This window comes from Micrasema longulum, unplaced genomic scaffold (assembly GCF_059751315.1).
Source record: "Micrasema longulum isolate JH-2025_06_02 unplaced genomic scaffold, ASM5975131v1 h1tg000629l, whole genome shotgun sequence".
Taxonomy (NCBI): Eukaryota; Metazoa; Arthropoda; class Insecta; order Trichoptera; family Brachycentridae; genus Micrasema; species Micrasema longulum.
Window position 1 is genome coordinate 82,748 of NW_028277825.1, and position 25,209 is coordinate 107,956.

The 25,209-nt window shown below is 35.5% G+C and overlaps 1 protein-coding gene across 1 annotated transcript; it reads left to right on the forward strand.

The window, feature by feature from the left end:
* Positions 1 to 4,245: 4,245 nt before the first annotated feature.
* Egfr (epidermal growth factor receptor) lies at positions 4,246 to 24,112 on the forward strand. Its single transcript, XM_088229009.1, has 5 exons — positions 4,246 to 4,546; positions 16,421 to 17,821; positions 18,473 to 18,605; positions 20,421 to 22,260; positions 22,376 to 24,112. Exons 1-5 carry the CDS (start codon positions 4,420 to 4,422, stop codon positions 23,216 to 23,218), a joined length of 4,344 nt encoding a protein of 1,447 aa, XP_088085135.1. The 5' UTR covers positions 4,246 to 4,419; the 3' UTR covers positions 23,219 to 24,112.
* The last annotated feature ends 1,097 nt before the right edge of the window (positions 24,113 to 25,209 follow it).

Genomic DNA, 25,209 nt, shown 5'->3' on the forward strand with positions numbered 1-25,209 from the left:
ATACTTTGTTTGTCAAGTGCCTACTGCGTATTCGCAATTAATTTGGTTTTGTAATCTAATTTTCGATAGGCACTTACATACATGAGAAAGCTGAATATGCTAATATTTGGAATAGTTCTAGTGAAATTTAGTAACGTGGGGCTATTGATTCGCATTATCTATCTAAAAGTTAACAAGTTATGTTGACATAACAAACGTAAGTATTATAAAAACATTTTAGAATCTGAAATTCAAAGGCAAGGTTTCGTATCTACAAAATTAAAGCCTTGGTGAGGGCCAGGATTCGCATTCATATAATAACACTGGCATTTTGCAAGAGCGGAATAGTCGTTATTGATTGTTGGCCTAGTAGGTATTCCAGACAGCTCTCACCATCCTGAAGGTTGCTACGGCGATTCCTGGGACTTCCAGATTATGTGAATTTCCGGGTTTTAGTGGTTTAATAAATCAGGTGTATGATGTAGACGGTAGAACAGTCATCAAAATGACAACATCAAAGTATTGAAAAAAAGCGACCCCGTGGTGTAATGGATAACGCTTGCCTCACGCCGGAAGTTTCATGATCGATTTCTTGTGAGATTACAAAAATTCAAATGTTATTTTCTCAAGCATGGGTGTATTTTGCTATACTCTTAATTCACCACTGCAATTTGACCACATGGTCATTGAAGCGAAAGCAAAAGACCAAAAAATCGTTCAATTATTGTAAAGTTTTATGTTTTTTTTTTTTTAATGTTCATAGCATTTACTTTGCGGTAAAACATTTTAATTGATTTAACCACTCACCGAATTTTTGTGTCTACCGGTTTCAAGACGCACTAGTCTCTTCGTCAGGACACTCAATACACCTATACACAAATACTAAAATACACTATCGCCTTTACCGTCACCGTAGTCTACATAATTTACATGCTGAGTTAAAGGGAATGCAAACACCACCACGTCCGAACATGCACGTTACACGATTGGTTTATAAAATAAAAAAATATGTAGGCTACGGTGACGGTAAAGGTGATAGTGTATTTTAGTATTTGTGTATTGGTGTATTGAGTGTCCTGACGAAGAGACGGGTACGCCTCGAAACCTGTAGACATAAAAAGTCGGTAAGTGGTTAATACTAATATTTAGTAACATAAATTATTATGGAGTAATTTATTTTCATAAGAAAATAAGGATGAATGTAAAAAAAGAAGAATTTAATGTTTTCTTTAACTTTCAAATCATTATTTGATTTGCAATATTCATACAAAATGTATTTCTACTTTTAACATATTACCACAGTCAAATTAAAATGATAAAATACCTTAAACCTTTCGTGGTTAGAAATCAGGTCTATCGTACAACATTCTTCATCTGTCTTGTTTGACAAAAGGGTCTATTCGAAGGTATGGCGGCTCGCGAGATAAATAACATAAGAAAGCTTGTTCTGTGCACTTTAGTTACTGAAGGGAATTTAAAACCGAAAATGCGAAATATACCGCTTTACAATGACTAAAAAGGGGGATATTCTTATCGCACGTTTCGAGGAAACTTTTTAAGCATTTATTTTATATATTTATATTTAAAAACATCTGATAATACAAAAAAACAATGTTTTTCTAATTCTATATCTTTCCTTGAGATATTTTCCCACAATAATTTTTAAATACATGTGAGCAGATCATGTCCGAAAAGCATAAGAGCTTTAAAAAGGACCTCAATAAATAAAGATGCAACTAAATAAACAATTTCAATATCACGAAATTTTAAATTACGTTAAAGTATTTTTTATTTGTTTTAACAACGGTTCTATTAAATTAATTGAAACCATCATGAAACATGTCAAATGTCAATTTAAGTATTATTTTCTAAATTATTGTACAATCTTAACATCTGAAATAGCGAATTGCGCACGTTAAGAGAAAAAATATTGACCATTTGTATTTTTAAAAAATAAAAAAACTTTTTTACATTATTCGACGACTAGACATGAACTCAGAAATATTTAATTACGATTTTTATACAATTATGGAAACATATTTAGCACATATATTGTTACAGCGTAATATATATAAATATAAGTTATTACATCATTTCAATGGAATGCCATCAAGAATTGTCAATGAATAACTTAAATCAAAGTATTATTGTTTGTTTGTTTGTCTGTTTGCATAAAGCACCATTTTAGTATAGCGCAAATGTATGTACGTAATGAAATCAGTATTTTGTCTACATTGGACACAATCAAACATGCTCGTTCATTGTTTTAGTATTGCTTATTATGCCTGGTTTCTAGAAAATTCATTCTGATCGATCTCAAAGTAGGTAGGTACGAATAGGACAGGTATGCTAAGAAATTATTCTCGATTGAAAATTATAATATACTGTAATTATTCGAAAGTCTTTCGAATTAAACATGTCGTAGAGTATTATTACCGGCCGTTTTTACTGTTGGCAAGAAATGTTTGGAATTCTTTATTTGAATATCCTTCGGACTGAGAGCAAATAGACGAGAAACAGCCTAAGAGAAAAATACTATCCACTTAGCGGAGTTCAAGTATCTCGAGTTTCTTGGGCACCTCGCAACACCCATTGGATGTAGATTTTATGTAGATAGGCGCACGCTTAAACGTGATTATTCTTTTTTCCTCTGGGATCTGGTTTTGTTGGCCTTTTACCTGAGCCAGCGGTGAAATGTTATCCAAACCACAGCACGTTTGTCCGAGAGCTAGTTGAGGCTGCACTGAGATTCTAAAACTAGGTGACGTAGCGGATTTGGAAAACTGATTTTTCAAAGTAATTATTTTTTGCAACTCTGACAATAAGTATTTTGTTTTACCTGACTCACTAGAGTGTTTTTATTGGTGTTGAATTACTAAGCCTAACTAGGTTTCAAGTGAAGGTTTTTGAAAAATATTTTTTTACTTCATAGTCTTCAATACTATCCTGGAGCGTTTGCTCTGAAACTAAACATTTTATATTATTATAAAATAAAAACTTTGTTATTAGTGATCAACGTTTATTTTATTAAAATAACTACTACAGTCGAGCGGACTCCTCCCATCGGCGGGTGGTGCAAAACACATGTCGATGGGGCTCTTCCGAAAGTATAGTTATGTTCTTTTAATAGAATAAACGCGAGTAAATAACCAAGTGTTTATTACCATTTATTATATACCGTGAAGTGAATGCTGATTCGATCAATAATACCAATTATATTGACTCATACATACGCAGTAGTTTCATTTGGGTTATATGAAAAGTTTTGAGTGCCAATATTTTGCCTTATACTATTATTATTTTTCTCATTTTTCCCTACGTCAATTAAGACATAATTCATGATTTACTTTAAATTAAATTAAAGTCAGTTTAACTATACAGGGTGTTCTTTAAACCCCGTCACATCCGAATCCACGATGATCAGTACGGGCAAGAAGACATATTAGCTTATTTAAAAACAATATTATTTTTTTTTAAATAAATTATTTAAAAAAACAAATGGTTGCTTACTTCTGCAGGGGAAAAGTGAGGGTAGCGCGGCGCAATATCAGACTCCTCCCTTCCCCCTCCTCGTTTCACCCCTGCAGAAGTAAACAACCATTTGCTTTTTTTGATATTTTATTTTTAAAATTTTGTTCGTTCTAAAAAATTATTTTAATGTGCCAATATGTCTTCTTGCTCATACTGATCATTGTGATTTCGGATGTGACAGGGTTTAATTAACAACCTGTATAAACATAACTGGGCTGCAGTCCCGTGATAGTGTTGCGGACTCATGGACCAAGGGTCCGAGGTTCGAAGTCTCTAGACGTAGTGGGTAACTAAACTGACATGTAACCAAATTTCATAATGAATAAACGCTGTTTGCGGCACTGAAAGGAAAATCCCACTCTACAACAACTCGATTCCCATTTTTCCAGCATAAGTTATTTATGACTTTTAGTAAATGGTCTGAAAATTGAAATATTCGGGTAAACAATGAGAATTCAAGTATTAGTTGTGGAATAATATATGTTTTAATGCAGTTTTAAATGTGGCCAAAATGCGCGTATCTACCGGAGAATTGTTTTATTTTTTAGTAATTGCATTAGCGGAGCAGCGCGCTGCACAGGTTGGGGGAAGTAGGTGGAGCTTGCTGCGCTCGTAGGCGGCCCCCGCTTCGCGGCGCGCCAGTCAGCCATGGACCGCCGCCGCCGGAGGCCGTGTCGCCCGCGCGTGTCGGCAACAAGTGCTTGTGAAACCACCTCCGCGCTCTTGGGATGAACTGTGCTGCACGCGGACGGCTGTGACTGTGAAACACGTTTGTGATGAACCGACTTGTGTCCGGCCAGATGGAATTCGGCAGATAGTGATGGATTTTAGCTGCAATCGAAATCAGTGCTGAGGATAATCGTCCTTGTTGCGCGGGAGGACTTGTTGTCATGTGGACGTAGACATACGATGTTGGGGAAGGCGTGTTTGATTTGTTTCCTGATACTCGCGCTGATCCACGTCTCGGTGCAGTCGCGGGCTTCTCATCACCATTATCACAGCTCGAAGCCCTCGTCAGAGTTTGTCAAAGGAAAAAGTAAGTTACCTCTCCGTGTAAAGACGTGTTAAAATCGGAGAAAGTTTTCAAGTGGTTAAACGTATACTTTTTTATTTTATTTAAAGTAATAATGAACCCGCTAAGCCTCTATTTTTGAGGCTCGTCAACAGGTGGAAAAAGAGGATACGGAAGAAACTTAAAGACACAGTTAGCCGACTAACCAACTGTGCCACGGCGCTTGTCTTTCAAACATTCTGGTGTAAATACGTTTTTAGTTATATTATTATAGTCTAGTCATTATGTAAACATTTCTTAATAATAAATACACCGCAACAACACACTGTAACAAGTTTCAGAAGCAAACATTTAAAAACGTTAAAAAACCTTTTTTACTTCTATATGTATATAAATTAACAGAAACAATAATAACCACAAACGTGTAATCTCAAAAATACTGTAACTGCGTAAATTTCCTAATCGAAATCAATATAAATTCTTAAATTATGTTTGAACAATAACCCTTGGAAGCTGTATGAAAATGCATGAAGTTCAGTGTTTTTGAAAAAAATTGTTAAACACTATCAAACCAAACAATACTAAAAAAATAAGTATCGTATTATCCGCGCTATGTTTTTTAAAAAAAATATTATTCTGTCAGGGATATCATAAGTTATATATAATAATCTGTTGATTGGTGAGTTGGCTTCACGGAAACCGGAAGTCTACCGAAACACTCTATGATTGGTTGATTCGGAAGAACTTGTGACATAGTTCTGATTAGTAAATTGTTATTTTTTTTATACATATTTTCGAGATACTTCGCTGCACAATTAAATGAGTTAATTTTTACCGTGTGTAAGATAACATTTTTATATCCAATTTCTCGTAGCACTAAACTTCCTCCGCAAGATAAAGACGATTCACGATTGATTGGTTTGTAATGCATCTCTACAAATAAAAAAACCTTTATCATAAATAACGGTTAAAATATGGTTTGCTCATGTGAACCAAACGAATGATGAAATAATAGTAAAACAGATGTATAAGGGTATTAGAAGCAAACTTAGAAATCTCCACCAGAAATGGAAAATTAGTCATTGATTCCAAAATAAACAATGCATAATTCAAAACCGTCTCTAAATCCTGCAAAAACAGAATTCAATTATACCGCAAACATAGCATTCTCCATTGAGTTGGTGAAGCATAATAATTAGAAATCCCACGATTCTTTTTTTAAAGTTTTTCGCAAATATCTCAGTAACTCCTTCAATGAAGATTTCTAAGTTTGCTTTCAATCATCATCATCAGTGGCGCTACAGCCCGTTGTGGGCCCTGGCCTCCTCCAGAATTCTCCAGTCTCCATTCGTCCCTGCACCCCGCGGCTCTTCTCCAGTTCGTCAGGCCAATCACTTTCACACATTATCCAGCCATCTTAATTTTGGTCTGCCTTTTTTGGGGTACGGTTATCATTCATTCTGTACACATGGCCCAACCATTGTAATCTTCTTATATGTTTCTTGGATGCTTGCAATACCCTCATATATATTTATATAGGTATTCGAAACGCATGGTCCTTTTAGATATTCCGGAGTAGAGTTGTGCGGTGACTTATAAATAAGCCAACAGAGTTTGCATTCCATCCTCTGTGAAAAATGTAGTCAAACGTGATTTATGCATATGGGAGAAGCTATGAAATTATGTCAGGATACACGCGTATGTTGTTCCATCATCTCCGCATACCCTTACGTCGAAATGGCGTAAAGATATACTTCGATTCTCGAAATTTGGCGGCTGACTACCCTTTGCTAATTACAGTCCTTCCTGGAACTCGATGAAAATTGAATCGGTCATTTTAAAAACATTATAAGTCAGGTTTTTGGCGGATGTGGCTTTGACTTGACACGCACTTCATTCCGTTAAGAAACTAATGTTTTAAGCAAAAATAAAGATTAATAATGACAAAATAAACCTGACTGAAAGGGTTTCTCAAATGACCAAATCAATTATGTGTCCTGACTATATTTTTCGGGCTTGAAAGGACAGCTTACCCATCACATACCGCACACCGCATCTGAGGACATAAGTCTCCTTGGCGGTGCCCACATATACGAAAAATTTGCTCGTTGTCAAACGAGAAAATCTGCCCGAAGGAGCTCTCTGAAATCTGGTAGCCTTAGCATCTTTGTGCTGAAAGAAAGTAATCCAGAAGTACATAATATGTACTTCATTGGATTGAGAAGAGAGGAAAGTGAATTCTTCACTGACTGGGATTAAATTGATTGGACATGATCAATTCGCCGAAATGATTACAAAACTTTTTAAAAGCCTTGAAATTATTTTTAGAAGCCACCAGATCTGTATATCCGACAGGACCTATAACAGGGCCACGGATAGTAGCGAGAAGCTCCATTCGGTAATCATAGAGAAGGGGAAAGGGACAAGACCACAGGATGTGTTCAGAAGATTGGTTAGGATATCCGCAGCAGCACGAAGGGGAGTCAACAATATTAAAAACAAATATTTTTTTATTAAATTTACCATGACCTGATAAAAACTGCGTAGTCCAGTGATCGGGGATAACCCAAGAAGATTCTAAGCGCTGACGGATTGAAGGAAAAAAAAGAAAGGTAACCCTCCATGAAGAGGAAGATTCCCATCGCGATTGCCAAGCATTAAGAAGAGCATTTAAAGTCATTTTTTTAATATTTGATTGAGACATTCATTCAGTTGGGAGTAGACGGACGCCACCAATAACAGAGGAACGCCTTTTTTTTAGGTGGAAATTTGCAGATCGTCGCTGAACCTCCAGATCTAAAGGAAACAAGCCCGTTAGAACCGGGAGTGCATCCGTTGAGCATGTCCTATATGCTCTAGAAAGAGCCAGAAGAGGTTGCCTTTGTCCGCTTAAAATAATTCGCCTGAAATATTGCAACTCACATCGGTGTGCCCAACAACCAGCTGCATAGCATACGATAGCTAGGAAAATGGATTTATGATAGACCGTTGAAGTTTCAAAAGACAATCCCCAGCTGGCTCTGGCCAAGTGTGCAACTTTGTGGAAAGCCATCTTTTCCAAATTCATGGCTTTCCTAGCATGGGAAGTGTAAGACAAATTTCTTTCAAGGATTACACCAAGGTTTGAAACCAAATTTGACGCTCGAATAGAAGTGCCCAGAAATTTGATTGAAGGAGGACACACAAAATTACCTTTTAAAAGTGAGAATTGAGTTTTTTGAGGAGCAAAACTTAATTTATTTCGAATACCCCAATCGGATACTTTATTTAATGCATTAGCTGCGTCACCCTCCAGAGATCTGCGGCTATTGCCCTCAATCAAAATACATCCATCATCGGCAAAAGCCTGAATCATACATGATGAAGGAAGGGGAAGTTCGAGAAAATCATCGAACAATATATTCCACAAAAGTGGTCCCAAAACAGAGCCTTGAGGACAGCCACATGAAATCTCACGGGATAAAAGTGTACTGCCACCGGAATACATAACGTTTCGATTTGAAAAATAGCTTATTATAATTTTAAATAAGTTTGCAGGTATTTGTCGAAGTCGTAGCTTGGAAAGAATCATTGGCCACCAAGCATGGTCGAAGTCACCTGAGATATCAAGTAAAATAATGAGAACATACTTTTTATTTGTATTATTAACAAAATTGCTTATCGAAATTATAGCATCTTCGGTAGAAATATTGGATCTGAACCCAAATTGCTTAGCGTTTATCGCGTTATCGAGTTACATTTAAGTGAGACTCAAGGCTGTTACATATTAGCCGTTCCAGTATTTTTCCCAGAATAGGCAAAAGGGTGATTGGTCTGTACGCTTTAGGATCAGTACTTGGCCGATCACAGCGCTTAGGAATAATTTTCATCAATCCTGTTTTCCAGCAATCTGGGAAGACACCTTCGGAAAGGCAAATATTAAACATGGTAAGGAGTTCAAATGGGGCCAAGGACCAGCACCTTTTTACAAGCGCGGTATCAATTCGATCTAGACCAGATGCTTTATTTAGATTGAGATTTTTCCAACTTCTAATGAAGAGATAGGTAGTGACGATGAAGTGAGCGGAATTGTTAATGCATGTTCTCTAATCTGTGTATGATGAAGAGAATCTAAAGCTATGTCATCAGAAGGGATAAGTGCATCAAGAAGAACTGAAGCCGTGTCTACGGCAGTGAGTGTAATGACACCGGTCAAAGGATGTTTAATACCAGTAATGGGCTTATCTTGCAAATTATTAGAGGAAATAAATTTGTATAGAGCACCCCAGGGATCAGATTTTGAAAGTTGATTTACTAGGTGGCGCCAACATAGTCTTTTGGCTTCATCTATTGCAGTTTTGTATTGATTGTCTGCCATTCGAAAATTCTGGGCTTGAAAGGACAATTAATTATTTATAATTCTCAGAACCAGGCGACTCAGAAGGTGAATCCTACAATAAATTATTACTTTTCAGGAGACAATAAAAACTCCATAAATCAGTTAGTTTGTATGAAACTTGAACGTTGTTTTTTTATCTATTTTTTTAAGGTATGCGTGATTTTTATATGTTTTATCAAAACAAATATCAACTACTGTACTACTGACCACCTATTGAGTATCGTTTACACGTGGACAATACAATAGACAAGATAATATTGTCTTGTCTTGTATTAGTACAAACTACTTAGTATTTAACTATTAGGATTTGTATTTCACCCTCTAATAGATCAATGCTAGAAACTAGAGGCTCATTTTGCACATTTTTAGACTCCCTTTGAGACTTTAATAATTTAGGAAAACTGTTTCGTTTCCCGATGTCACAGCTTTATTATTTGCGACTGGTGATTGGAACTCTGTTTTCAGAAAGCAAGCCGTAGTATAAAAAATGGTTAGACGAAAATCTAACACTTAATTTCCATAGATAAATCGGCTTGAGGGTTGAGAGGCAAATCCAGCTTTCGTCTACGAAGGTACTCAAAATATTGTTCTTACATTACGATGTAAAATAGTTCTTCTATGCAAAAACTATTTTTGATATCTAGAAAAAGTTTGAGAAGAAGATATGAAAGTCTAGGTTTTTACAGAGCTTATGACCTGCCATTGGCTTGTTTATGCTTTGGTCACCAACGTAACACGACACCCCTTTTTAAATTTTGTCCACACCTATTTTATTTATTTTACTATGTATTTTTTATTCTTGTTAATTATTGTGGCATAAAACAAGCACAGCCTAAAAAGCCTTAACAAGTTCGTGAATCTTTAAGCGAGAGCGATTTTGAATGGATAAATAAATAAACGCTAGTCTCAGCTTTGCAAACAGCACGAATCTTGATATTTGTGCAGCATCGTACATTGTTTTCGATCGCGAAAGATCGCATTTCACAGCAGACAGCATTCAGCCTTCTCCCAACCTTCATTTACCGATTCCTTGCTTCACTTATTTATCGTACATTAGCGTCAGCACAGAACTCCATATTGTGAATTCCTCATTTCGCCTCCACACAAAAGGTTCGACTTTTTTATGCCGACACTTATCTTATGTTTCTGTAACTTAGAGGATAAACACAAGAAAAATGCAGAAATTATCGCAATAAACTATTTTATTAAAAAATAAAACACCAAATCCACTTATAAAAATTCTTTTATAAAAATGCTTTTTTTATTTTTATTTATTTTATTTTATTTTATTTGGGAAATCAACAGTTCTACATACATATTTTTAGTAAACAAACAGATATAGTGTATAAACTCAGAACTAATAACAGATTTCCACATAGTATACAAAGTTAGTAAAGAAAATATATTACATATCAAATAAATACACACAATGTATACATCTAAAAATGTTATATTCATGTACTCAATAATCAAAGATTTTTTAAATATTTATTTTAAGAACATTAAGTTACTGTAAATTGGGCGGGATAAGGACAAGAATGCTTGAAGAGAGGATAAGGAGGGGAGGGGAGATGTACATATTTATTATTATAATGTCTACTAAGTTACATAATACATTTTTAGTGTAAATTTTAAATCTGACAGAGTGATGTTTGTGTAATCTATATTTTTAAATTTTGTATTGTACATTGAAAAAGTCCTACGAAAAAAAGCATTTTTAACATACGATAATTGAAATAAAAATCTGAATTTCACATTGTTCACATTAATGCAAGAAAACATCAATAGTCGCAGATACACTATTTTAATATACACTTTCACTATAAAAAAAAGATAATTTTATATTGAAAGTTTTTTATAGGCTGGAATTATCTCATATAGTTCAAAAGTTATGATGTTTTGGAAATACGGGGTTTTTCCTTTAAGGTTCAGATTTATGGATGTTTATTTTTAATGTGAACAGTTATTATAAATAATAAACAATATTTTGTATATAAATCAATTGATAATGCTATTTTATTTATTAATTTTTAGCATTATATACCATATTAAAGAATAAAAATAATATGCGGAGGACACATAAAAATACACTTTAAAAAAATACATGTTAGAATATAGTGAATATAATTGGTGTACCAATGCAGTGTCCTATGCACCATTAGGTGCTGAAAGGGAATGATGATGAATATAATGGAGTTGGATAAATATTAATGATGGCCCTGTACCATAAATATCCCAACACGCCTTCTACATATTATTTATTTATTTTGTTCAATTTTCCCAAAAGGTATTTACAAAAAATAAAAATAAAATACATGCTAACATACTAAATAATAAACACAGAATATACAGAAAAAATATGTGAAATTAGTTAGAACGGATATAATAAAAAGTTTTACAAAGTAAAAAAAACAATAATAACAAAAGTATGATAGACGTAAGCAAATAAACAAAAAATGCAAATATACGAGTATAAGCTTTTGAAATAAATTCTGTAAAGCAAACAGTAAATAAAGTGTTGCGGTAAGAAAAAAAGACAAATTTAAGTTAAACGAATAAACAAGCAAGCATATATTATCGCGAAAAAAAAACAAATAAAAATATGTATTTATGAAATGCGTATTTGCCAATACTACAATGCAATTTGATATAATAATAAAAAATAAGTATAAGGTAATAAAAATAAACAAGTATTTTTTTAATTTATGGAATTGAATGGTCAATAATAGTTTGACGAGCAGCTACAAATAAACTTGATATTGTGGACTTATAAGATGGTAAAGAATTGGACAGAATGTCTGCAGCCGTTCCATAAGTGTTACCTATCCTATGCAGTCTCGGTATTAATGAATTGTTTTGTTTATTATGATATTTTAATAAAAAACGTTTACAAAAATAGAAGTTAGATTATAATGCATCCCGCGGCTACAGTACAGAGCGCATGGGCGGTTGGAATTCTAGACCCCATTTACAAAAAGCACGTATGATATAGTTTGATGGTTGATAACATTCACATATTACGGAAGCTAGATTACGAAATGTCTTGCAGCCACAAAGTGCATGGACGAGTGGAATTCTAGCAACTTAAGAATAATTTCAATAAATTTACAAAAAATAAACGTTCAGCCGAGTCGTGGGTTTGTAAAGTTTTTATGATAATAAGTAAACTGTTCCTGTTACTCGAGTTTTTCTAGACTCCTTGCGATGTCTGAAAGAGGACGACATTTTTCCCGCGTGTCGTAAAGACTCTTTCGATTATTCATAGTTCCTGGAGGATGCAGACCTTTGTCGCCTTGCAGTCCACGGGATGAGTAGCACCATCATTGCTTAAGCCAGCAAGATACTTACACAATGTAGTACAAAGGTGGGATGAATACAAGAAGTCTCGCTGTTGGGAAATCGTCTTACTATTGGTAAATGATATAACCGTTTGCGCTCTTACACGATTACGTTCTAATGCATTATCATCATCATCATTCCCCTTCCCGCACCCAGTAGTGCATAGGGCACTGGGTTGGTAAACCAAATGCAGCGTATTCCAATCATCTGTTACACGAAGGCGAGTTTATCAGCCATACATACTCAATGTACAAGAAATTATAACTATACAATGAGTTACCTGAAGAAATTAAATAAATAAAATGCCTTGAAATATTTTAAATTGATTTTTTTAAATATATTCTTGAGAAATTCTTACGTTATTAAAAGTTTATTTTAGTTCTGGAAATTTTACGAACTAACTTAATAAAGCATAAATGAATACGCTTCAGGTGCCATTTCAGGAACACTGAAATATTTCAATCAATATTTCACGTCAACATTGCGGGGAATTGAACCCAGGACCCCAAGAATGGTGACGCACCAACCACTACACAACTAGGCGGACTTATCTCCACTCGATTTCCTTTTTCAGGATTTTTATACGAGCAGCCATCGAGTCGAAAACACTCATCTAGAGTTCTGGTTCTATTTCACACACAGAACTGCATTCTTCGTCCGCCTTTCATTCGATTCTTGGGAAGCTGAGTTTGATTCCTTGCATCGTCATGAAATATTTGTTTAATTTGTGGTTTTACACTGTAATATTTCATTTATTCAAAACGGAGACATTGGGGGAATCCTAGGGTTGGTCTCTGTTCGTACATCCTCCTCCCTCATCACCAATCTGCAGGCCTTTTGGATCCCCTCAACGCAATATTTCACTCTTCCCAGACTGACATCTGAAGCGTCAGACTGATCACCTTACTTTCATGTTTCAAATTATTAAAATATGCTGCATTTGGTGTATCAACCCATTGCCCCATTATGTGCGGATTAGGTGATGATGATAAAATCTAAAATTAGCATGTGAATTTTTGATTGGATAGCTTAGACTCATCACCAGTGTAATCAGCCCATGTTGGTCCTAACCTTCCTGTTCTGCGCCGTCCTCATCCACTGTCTACCAGCAAAACTCTAAACTTCATCCGACCATCTCATTGGGGAAGCTTAGGTCGTCGGGTCGTCGAATCTTCGTCCATCTATCGTCAGACATTATCTGTCCATTTCCGCTTCTGATGCATATAGCTATTCTAAATTCCGGCATGTTTTTTTTCAAGTGTGTGTTGAATTTAATCATTGTGCTTTTAACTCTTGTGCTTAAAGAGTAGCTCACATCGTTTTAGATTATTATATTATTATCATCATTATTTTGAAGGATTACCTAAATCAATCAACGCCTTTCGTACGAGTTCTCTAAAATATTAATTCTATAATCGTGCCATTAACACCCCTCTTTTCAAAGGTGCAGTTTGTGTGACGTAATATCCTTGTAAACTTGGACAATCTTTGGACACAGGTGCTTATTTTAAAAAGACCACCGGAAGCCGGGTCATCTTTTTCACGCGGTCTAAATATTTTTATGTGTATCCATGGAGCATCCGTTTACTTCTGTCGTACGACATTGTTTTAATAGTATTTAGAGGCAGCTTGGATTATATCAACGTAGTTCTTGTCTTCGCAACCACATATTATATGTATTTGTCACATTACTAGCCTGTTTATTGCTCTCAAACTCTCCACCACAGTTTCTCTTTCCTATTCATAAGAATATCTAACTATTTGGCTCTCATGTAACCCTTGACTAGTAGCACTATTTCGGACTATTGTAAATACATAGGTACTCTTTTCAAAATGTGTATAATCGAGAATCGACTTGTTGGGCATACTGCAAATATATTTGAGACTTTAATAAGTTCTCGCTGTTTTTCGTTCAACGTCTATCGACTTCAATTCGTACGCCACCCAAATTCCTTGTTTTTGAATAATTCCTAATGCTTTTAAACGTTTGACAACTGTAGTGTGATCAACTCCAAATGATTCTGCAAATTTATTTTGCGTCTGAATAAAAAATAGATCTTTATTGAATAATTCTTCCAACTCAATGTCTTCAAACTTTTTCGGTTCGCCAGTACGTTCATTATCTTCAACGTCAAAATCATTCATTTGAAAGCGTCGAAACCAATCTCTGCATATTGTTTCCGACAGAGATTTAACCGAGATTTAAAAAAAAAAGTAAAATTCTCTGCAAATACTATTTTTTGGCACGAAATTCGTCATTTTTAACGCTATGAAAAAATGTGTTTACACTTCGGCGGAATGACATACTATATGCTTTTATTTCGAGCCTAATGGTGAGCTTCACGATGAAGTTGGCCATAATATTGGCCGATGTAAAAAGGCTACGATAGGACCGTCTATCGAGAAGCAGCGAGAGCTTATTCAAGTCTATTAAAAATTAAAAATAACAAACTGATAATATTAATTCCGATTAGTAGGTATAGGTATAATTTATCTTTTGGTTACAGTGCAATTTCAGCATTTATTTTATATTTAAATATTTTATTAAAACTGTTCTTGTCAAAAATAATTTGTAAAATCTATTCCTCGGCTCGGGATTTCATAGTGAGGAATACATTATAATCAGATTATTGTTTATGTTATCTTCTTTGGAATATTATTATTTGTACTTTGTTTTTCCGGATTCTCATTATATTGCATCACATCTGATTATAATTTAATTATTTTTACTATGTATTTTTATTGCTAATTATTATGGCAAATATGTAAACGAGTGTAATTTTAAATGAACAAATAAATGTATGATGGACTGAAGTCGGATTGAATGAAGTGGGATTTCATAGTGAGGAATACATTATAATCAGATTATTGTTTATGTTATCTTCTTTGGAATATTATTATTTGTACTTTGTTTTTCCGGATTCTCATTATATTGCATCACATCTGATTATAATTTAATTATTTTTACTATGTATTTTTATTGCTAATTATTATGGCAAATATGTAAACGAGTGTAATTTTAAATGAACAAATAAATGTATGATGGACTGAAGTCGCCGGTATTTAGAAATCGTCATATTGTTTCTTTACATTTGAACATTTGCTAATGATTATTTTCGTAATCTTGCGCGAATCGGTTCCTACGTTTTATAAGCAAGCACTCACTTCACACATTCTCTACTGAGTACAATGAAACGGGTTTAACGATACTGCCTGTTGGACCCAAACTCGTATACCCTTATTGGGCAGTGGTTGGGACAATTTTTGATGTCCTTACACTTTTAATCTTTCCCGTGATTATGTGAGTTGCGCGAGTTGCGCCCTCTAGTCAGTTTATCATTACCTACTATGAATACATTTGAGTACTGTCATGTAATTAGAAACATATTAGGTCTTGGCTTAAGTTAAAATATTTATAATTATACGTATACTTAAGTCTCGACTTTACACGGACTTTTTTCATCCATAATCGTAAACCGCACTTTGTAAATTTTATTGATATGCAAATTTAAAATCACTCAATAATACGGGTATTATATCTGACTGAACACTATCAGCCATAATTTGAATGCAAGAGTTGTAAATTTTTTTTTAAAAATTCGGCATTAGAAAAAATCGAAATATCACATTATTTTACTCGTTCAATGGGTTATCAAAATAAAAAATATCGTAAAACAAACGCGATAGTATATCTGATCTGCTTTCAAACCCTCCGATACTTGTAAACTTTCGACAAAGTTCGATCGAATATAAAATACAAGAATTTCTCAATATTATATAGGATAACTGCTCACATGTACCTACGAAGGTGCATCGCTTACTCTGACCAGCCTACCCTTTCAGTTTAATATTACTGTTGTCAGCAACTGTTTATTGCATTGCGACCCTGTGTGGAATTTGGATTTTTACAACTTAATAGAAATGAAACTATGTAACTAATACGAGACTGATAGGGTTGATTTGTCAAAGTAGGCAGTGCACAGTATTAATTATAATATGCACGGCTCCAGTAGTCTTGTACCCAATTATTATGTAATTTAGAATTTTATTTATGTAACACATACTTTAAAAAATATGTCCACAATAAGCTCTCGGTGGAATGAGTAATTTTTATTTATATAATATATTATAACGCTGTAAATCTCGAGAATTAATTTGGATTTTTCTTGTTCTCTTTGCAGTATGCATCGGCACCAACGGGCGAATGTCGGTCCCATCCAACAGAGATCACCACTACCGGAACCTGCGCGACCGTTTCACCAACTGCACCTACGTAGACGGGAACCTGGAGCTCACGTGGCTGCAGAACGAGACCCTGGACCTGTCCTTCTTGCAGTACATCCGCGAGGTGACGGGATACGTGCTCATCTCGCACGTGGACGTGCGCCGCATCGTGCTGCCGCGCCTGCAGATCATCCGCGGCAGGACGCTCTTCAAGATCAACGTGAGGGACGAGGCGTTTGCGCTCATGGTGACCCTGTCCAACATGCACTCGCTGGAACTGCCGGCGCTGCGCGACGTGCTGAGCGGCAGCGTGGGCATCTACAACAACTACAACCTGTGCCACGTGAAGACCGTCAGCTGGGACGAGATAATCACGGGCCCCCGCGCGGGCTACGTGTACGTGTACAACTTCACGTCGGCCGAACGCGAGTGCCCGCCCTGCGACCGCAGCTGCTCGGCCGGCTGCTGGGGCGAGGGACCCGAGAACTGCCAGAAGTTCTCCAAGAACACCTGCAGCCCGCAGTGCTGGCAGGGCCGCTGCTTCGGCCCCAACCCGCGTGAGTGCTGCCACCTGTTCTGCGCGGGCGGCTGCACGGGACCCAAGCAGAGCGACTGCCTGGCGTGCCGCAACTTCTACGACGACGGCGTGTGCACGCAGGAGTGCCCGCCTATGCAGCGCTACAACCCCACCACCTACTCCTGGGAGGCCAACCCCGACGGCAAGTACGCTTACGGCGCTACGTGCGTGCGCAACTGCCCGGAGCACTTGCTGAAGGACAACGGGGCGTGCGTGCGGAGTTGTCCTCCCAAGAAGACGGCCGTGAATGGCGAGTGCGTCCCGTGCGACGGGCCGTGCCCCAAGACGTGTCCCGGCGTCAAGTCAGTCCATTTCGGCAACATCGACGGCTTCAAAGACTGCACCATCATAGACGGCTCGCTCGAGATCCTCGAGTCCTCGTTCAAGGGTTTCCAGCAAGTTTACAACAACTTTTCTTTCGGGCCGCGCTACCCTAAGATGCACCCTGATAAACTAGAAGTGTTTAGCACTGTGAAGGAAGTGACCGGCTACATCAATATCCAAGGATACCACGAGCAGTTCACCAACCTGTCCTTCTTGCGGAACCTCGAGGTCATAGGGGGTCGGCAACTGACGGATAACTTTTTTGCATCTTTATACATTGTGAAAACTCCGCTCGTGTCCTTGAACTTGAAGTCCCTCAAGAGAATTAATTCAGGGAGGGTCGTGATTTTAGAAAATAAAAACTTGTGCTTCGCTCAAAGTATTAACTGGACTAAAATCAAGAAGTCTCCGGAACATGGATCTGTCCTGCAGAGTAACAAAAATGATGAAATTTGCAGTAAGTCCTCCTTCTGTCAAACTAGGGATACTGCATTTGCTGGAACTCACCTTTTTTCTTTCATTTCGTTTGAAAATGCTCCAACAAATGCAGTATCTTGCACATTATTTCATTGTTATTTGTATTCGCGTATTTCATTAGCTTATAAATAATATGCATTGTGTAAGTCAAGTCATTCTAATCAAAATTAAATAGAAATCAAAGTGTTTCTGTTTAATAAATGCTAGGTGTACTTTATACATAGAATGATAACTAGAATATTAATTATATACTCCAACAATTTATTTTTAAAATATACATATTCCTTAATTAATTTTGATTTGACTGAATGGGTATTCTTTAAAATCTATTTTGGTTTTTTAATGTCTTTTGTTTTTGATTTTTTTGCAATAAAAATATGTATTCTTTGTCGCATAAATATTTGACGAATTTTTTTGTTATAAAATTTTGCGAACTAAATAAAAAATAATTTTATATGTAAAAAATGATTTTATGTGTATAATGGTACCATTACTGCGATATGAACTGTTTACTAACAAAAAAATCTAAGCGTTATGCGAGCGTTATCTAAATAATTCATGTTATATTGCTTCTTTATAAATATAAATGTTTTGTATTTTTAAAATGTGTCTTTATCCTAACTTTTAATAGGACAAGAAGGCTTGGTGTGTGATGAGCAATGCTCCGACGACGGTTGCTGGAGCTCAGGAATTGACCAGTGCCTCTCCTGTAGGAACTTCCAGTTCGAAGATCAATGTCTTGAGAACTGTGACACTTATACTGGGTAAATATGTTGGAATTTCATTACGAACATTTTGGTTTCTCCCGCTTATTGTAAAAGAGATATTCTTCTAAGCAAGGGTGCTCTGAATATTTTACTACAAAATAGTTCATTCTATCTTTTAGATGTTTCAGCTAAGATGGAATATCTCTTTGAGAAAGGAATATGGAAGCCTTGGCATTTACGGGGCGTATTAATGTCGATAGCTGGTTTGATTGATAACTTTACATATTGTGAAACATCCCCCATCCTGCCTATTTTCTTGTATTATTTCTATTCTTCAATCCTATGAAATTTTGAAAGTTAAGGAACTAAAACCTTTATTGGCGTGGGTTAGATTCTAACTGATTATTTCACCTCCTAGAAAACACCTAATCAATTTTTATACTTCTTATACCAGCTAGTTAGATATGCACTGGACATTACTCACTCAAGAGTTTATCGGGATATATAGATATTTTAAAAGATAATATTATTTCAGGAAGAGAATTGCCAAACAATATTAATTTCCTTAATAAAATTAATAGATTGATTATAATAGGAAATTAGCTGGGGAATATAATTTATATTTTAATAGGAATGAGATACAAATTAAGGAAAATGTTGCGACCTTCTTGTTTTGTTTCAGAGAATGTTAAGATATTTTCTTATTATTTTTTTTATTTCTTTTTTGTTTTTGTGTATTTTTTTTATCTTTGCTAATTATAAATGCCATGAAGCAGTGTAATTTTAAAGTAAAATATGCCAACAATTTACCAGTGGATTTAAAAGGTTTTGGATTAAACATGTGCATTCATTTCACTTAACTATTTTATATTTCAGAAACTAAACTAAACTCCTTCAATCTCAAATGGGAATATAAGTCGATTGAACTATCATCCCTCTAAATTCTAAGATCTCGTGTTTCATTCCCTTCTAGGTTAATATAATGTTAATCTTGACTAGCTAGTATCTTAAGCATAAAAAACATTATCGATTCTTAATTTATAGCATCCTGATAATTAGATATAAGATAATATAAGGGCATTCATTTTTTTAATTATGTGCCTACTAGTTTAAGATTCAATAAATACTTACACATATAAAGTTCGTTTCAATCTTTAATAGCCTTTGATTTAAAGATTTGTGTCTGCCATTTTTTTAATGGACTAAGTCCATTAATAAATAAATAGAAAGCCTTCAAATAAGATATTCAAATGAGCATACTAACACAAACAATGTTTGTTTACTCAGATCACTGACAGGCACTAACATATTAATATAGGCTATTAAACATTCCTCGCCTCGTGGTGTAATGGTCAGAGCGTTTTCCTACTATGCAAGAGGTCTAGGGTTTGATTCTTGACATGGTTGATAAGAAATATTTATTTAAAAAGGCACCTGAAGCGTAAGACTGATCATCTTACCTTCATCTAACAAAAAATATTAAGATACGCTGCCATTGGTGTACCAATGCAGTGTCCTATACATCATTAAGTGCGGAAAGGGAATGATGATGTTGATTAAACATTCGAACACATTATGTATAATCAGATTTGGAATTGGAATGGAATTATGTATAATTTAGATTGAGAAAACTCAACAACTGGAGCTTCAATTGTAGAGGCACACCTATTAAGAACAAATATTATATGATTCGCTAAGTTTTAAAAAAAAATAACAATGACAATGAATTATTTGTATTTAATATTACTTTCCCCGAATTCCAGTTACGGTTTTGTAAAATATAACTTCCACCGAGAATGGAATCCTTTATATGTCCTTAACACTTAATTTATTAGTCACTAGTGCCCATAAAATATAAGTTTTTTTTTTCAGAATGTATAAAGCCGGACCGAAAACATGTAAACCATGCCATAAAGAATGTGCTTCAACCTGTAATGGTCCTGGGCACGACAACTGCTCAAAGTGTAAGCACGCCAGCGATGGACCCTTCTGCGTTCCCAAGTGCCCTACCACCAAGTTCCGCTCTGAAAGCGGAGAGTGTTTGCATTGTCACGTTAATTGTGTGGATGGCTGTGTAGGCCCAGAAAATACCATTGGTCCTAATGGATGCAATTCTTGTGAAAAGGCTATTATTAACTCTGACGTAACAGTTGAGAGATGCTTACAAAGCAACGAATCTTGCCCGGATGGTTATTACTATGAGTGGGTAGGACCTCAGGAACAAGGCCCTCTGAAACCTCTAGCAGGAAAATCTATTTGTAGAAAATGTCACCCTCGTTGTAAAAAGTGCTCTGGATATGGATTCCATGAGCAAGTATGTCAAGAATGCACAAAATTCAAGAGAGGAGAACAATGTGAAGACGAGTGTCCCCCTGATCACTATGCCGATGATGATACACAGATATGTGTTCCATGTCATACAGAGTGCAGAGGATGTGTTGGACCTGATGTTTCCCATTGTCTCAAATGTAGAAATTTCAAAATCTTTCTAGGTGGAGAACCAACTTCGGATAATTCTACACAATTCAACTGCACAGCTACTTGTCCTTCTGAATTACCACATAAAATATTCCCAAATGAAATAACTGTTGAACCATACTGTTCAGCATTAGTAATTGGCTCTTTGCACCTCAGTGAAGCAATGGATTCACCTCTTTTATGGGTAGGCATGATATTTGTAGGCACCTTCCTTTTAATGTTTACATCAGTTGTTTTGTACATTTATCGGCAAAAATCTTTAGCTAAAAAGGAAGCTTTGGAGATGACACGAGTATTAGCAGGGTGTGATGATAAACAGTTGTTGCACACAACTACTGTGCAACCAAATCTTGCTAAGTTAAGAATCATTAAAGAAGCGGAACTACGAAGAGGAGATATTTTGGGTTCTGGTGCTTTTGGGGAAGTTTTTAAAGGAGTGTGGGTCCCAGAAGTGGAAAATGTCAAAATACCTGTTGCCATAAAAGTCTTGAAAGAAGGAACTGGATCAAATACAAGCAAAGAATTTTTGGATGAAGCTTACATTATGGCTAGTGTAGATCATCCAAATTTGTTACAACTACTAGCTGTATGCATGACATCCCAAATGATGCTCATAACTCAACTTATGCCATCAGGATGTCTATTGGACTATGTTAAAATTCATAAAAATAAGATTGGTTCCAAAGCTCTATTGAATTGGTGCACTCAAATAGCTCTGGGCATGGCTTATTTAGAAGAGAAGCGGTTGGTTCACCGAGATTTAGCCGCTAGGAATGTTCTTGTCCAAACTGCTAATTGTGTAAAAATAACTGATTTTGGATTAGCAAAACTACTAAATATTAATGAAGATGTATATCAAGCGGCCGGTGGAAAAATGCCCATTAAATGGTTAGCTTTGGAATGTATTCAGCATAGAATATTCACGCACAAGAGTGATGTTTGGGCCTTTGGGGTTACCATTTGGGAATTATTGACTTACGGGGGGCGTCCTTATGAGAACATATCTGCGAGGGACGTACCGGAACTCATTGAAAATGGATTAAAACTTCCACAACCCAATATTTGTACTTTGGACATTTACTGCATTATGGTATCTTGTTGGATGTTGGATGCTGGAAGCAGACCTAGCTTTATTCAGTTAGCAGAAACATTCACTGAAATGGCCAAGGATCCGGGCAGATACCTTGTTATTCCTGGAGACAGATATGGGAAAAATCCCACATTTTCACAACAGGTTGGTACATTCAGAACTCGCTATCTTATTGTTTTCTAAAAATAAACATATTTTCATCCTTGTGATGTTTGATTGATTGTTTTTTATTAATATTTCTTTATTACATTTTTTTCAGGATGAAAGGGAACTTATAAGACACCTTCCTTCAGTCATGGATGGTACTGAGTCCTTGGAAGGAGATGAGTTTTTGCAGCCAAAACTCCAAGACAGTAATATGGCCATCAATTCCATTTCCTCTGGCACATCCAATGAACTACAAAATAAGCCATGTTCTTCCAGGTCTTGGCAAATTACTAATGCAGCAGTATCAGAAATTATCCCTCTTGAAAATGTCTCGATGAGAAGGAATGATTGGGATTCTGACACAGTTTACGCTGAATTTCGACAATATTATAATAGTGGCATGGTACATTCTGACAGTTCTGGTTCTCGATATTGTGGTGACCCCATGAAAATAATTATTGAAAAAGATGATAATTCGGAAGATACTTTTGATTCAGCTTCAAAACTCAAAGAAGCTCAAGTGGGTAACATCAAATTAGATCTCCCCTTAGATGAAGATGATTATTTAATGCCATCACCTCAACAGAATCCAAATGCCTCAGCATACATGGATCTAATAGATCCTATTAATCAGGGCATATCTGATTTTCAAAACTACCCTGACTTTTTGCCCGTGACAAAGAAAGGAGTAGATAATCCAGAATATTTGCTAACAACTCCTGAGATGAACACAGCTCTTGAACAGGCGAGCAGCATACCAAAGATCCCCGAAGCTACGGAGCATCCTAATTCTACAGCAAGCACTCCGACAATACCAAACCCCGCTGCCATGAGTTCCCCGGTTACCTTCCTGGCCCAGAGATCCATCGAGGAGGAGTCTATCTCAGATCACGAGTACTACAACGATCTTCAGAGGGAATTGCAGCCTCTGAGACGAAACGAAACTAAGGTTTAATTTGCTGTACCCTTGATAGAGTATTGTTTACAGGATTTGCAATTTAGCGGTCTGAGACTTAATTTTGTGATAGAGATTACTATTAAATACTTACTGATCTCCATTCACAAGGACAGGCGTGTTTTAACTTAAATATTATTTAAGTTTGTGTTTGAAGTGTACAGAAGTAGTTATAAGAATACTTTTTCCGAGTGACGTGTTTATGTGCCATTGTAACATTATGGCATTTGTATATAATTTAAAACATTAACAGAAATAATATTATGCGAACGTTATTTAGTGTATTTGCCGAACATTGCCTGTAAAGTTTACTTTGTACAAATATCGACTACATAATATTATGCAACATAACTTATTGCTATTTTTAATAGAATATAATTTTTGGGTTTATTTGTTAATTCAGGTGTACATACATAATATATTTGATACATATCTGATAAGTCGCATACCGGCAATACAAATTATTAATTCAGGACCTTTATTTTCAGTACGGGCATTTAAAATTTGCCATGATTTTTTTTATGCTTAAAAACATGATTTTTTGGAATTTAATTACTCTAATGCCAGGATGTTTTTTTTTAATGACCAAGTTGAATTAAAAACATAAAAAAATAGTTTTGTCAGAAAGTAAAAAATACTTACATATTCAATAACCCAGTTTACATTTTGCTGCTAAATAAAAGGGCCACAAATATAAAAACCCTGAAATTTCGCTTTATTGCGAAAATGGTATTTAAATCGGTCATATTTTTCTATAAAAAAAAGACTCCCATGGATTTTGCATTATAAATGACCCAAATCCCGCAACAGCCCTTTTGATCTTTGTGCTCTGGTGGCTAACTTCAGAGTGAAACCGCCATCACCGCCGCTCTTTGGGTGATAGTTAACACGAAACTCCATAATTAGATAGATACAGCTTTTAAAAACGCATCTAATGATATTTAAAACATTAAAAAAACAAAAGTCATTCATCTTAAAAACTTTGATTGGGTCTACTGAAAAAAGTCAAATTTCGATTTGTGGCCCTTTTGAATTTAAGCAGCGATTTGTACAGTTATGTCAGCTGTCATATTTTCGTAGCCAAAAGATAGACACACTTAAAACACACTAATCGAGAAAGTAAACTTTCATAAACTCTACATTTAGTCATTTGAATTGCCAAGCTAAATGTGTTTTTTTTTTTACAAATATTATATCACTTCCTGTTGTCAATTACAATCAACTAAACGATTTTGCTTTTGAATTTGGTCTTTTTCTAAATTTACTGACTTTTGATAATTAATAGAATAATATCTAATTACATAAACTGTCGGTGCTGTTAACCAGTGGTTTCAATAAATTAAATGATGTTATTTATGCACATTGCTGCCATTCAAATTTTACTCTCAAAATGGTAAAAATCTTATGTTCGTTATGAGCCATTATGTATTGCCTCAAACACATATTTTAAGTTTAGACTGTGATAATAAAATGTATGGACCTGTAATAGATTTCTCCCTTAAGTTTGTGTACTAATTTGTAAAAAGAAATATTTGTTTAACTATTTTCTTTTTTAGTTTTATTATAATGGAAGCTCTTCTATGTACATGTTACTTTTCAAATAAATTGTTCTGATGTTTGGTTTGCGGTTTCATCACCATTCTGAGCATTAATACATGTGCCATTTTCAGATTTAGATATTCATATTGAATGTTAAAATGATTATGTAATAATTTCACCAGATCAAAATACAGCATATAAAGAATGAAGTTTGGCCGTGTTGAATGGTTAGCATAAGAGTCACAGAATGTTTGTTCATATAAAGCCGAAACGAGGGCAAAATATGAGTTTTATAGCATTGAAGTGAGATAGTTATATGGGATACTAATGAACTTATGAAACGAAGGCAAGACATGCTAAGTTGTCAAACTTTTCAACTCTAACTTTTTAAGCTAATAAGCTTTAAATACTAGGAGCCTGTCAATGCATTCATTCCCAGCTTCATTTCGCTT

What these genes read in the sequence shown, in the direction of transcription:
- Egfr (XM_088229009.1), top strand. Translation starts at nt 4,420, where the DNA reads ATGTTGGGGAAGGCGTGTTTGATTTGTTTCCTGATACTCGCGCTGATC. An exon ending in CAAAAATGATGAAATTTGCA is followed by an intron (nt 17,822 to 18,472) that starts GTAAGTCCTCCT and finishes AACTTTTAATAG; the next exon opens with GACAAGAAGGCTTGGTGTGT. An exon ending in AACTGTGACACTTATACTGG is followed by an intron (nt 18,606 to 20,420) that starts GTAAATATGTTG and finishes TTTTTTTTTCAG; the next exon opens with AATGTATAAAGCCGGACCGA.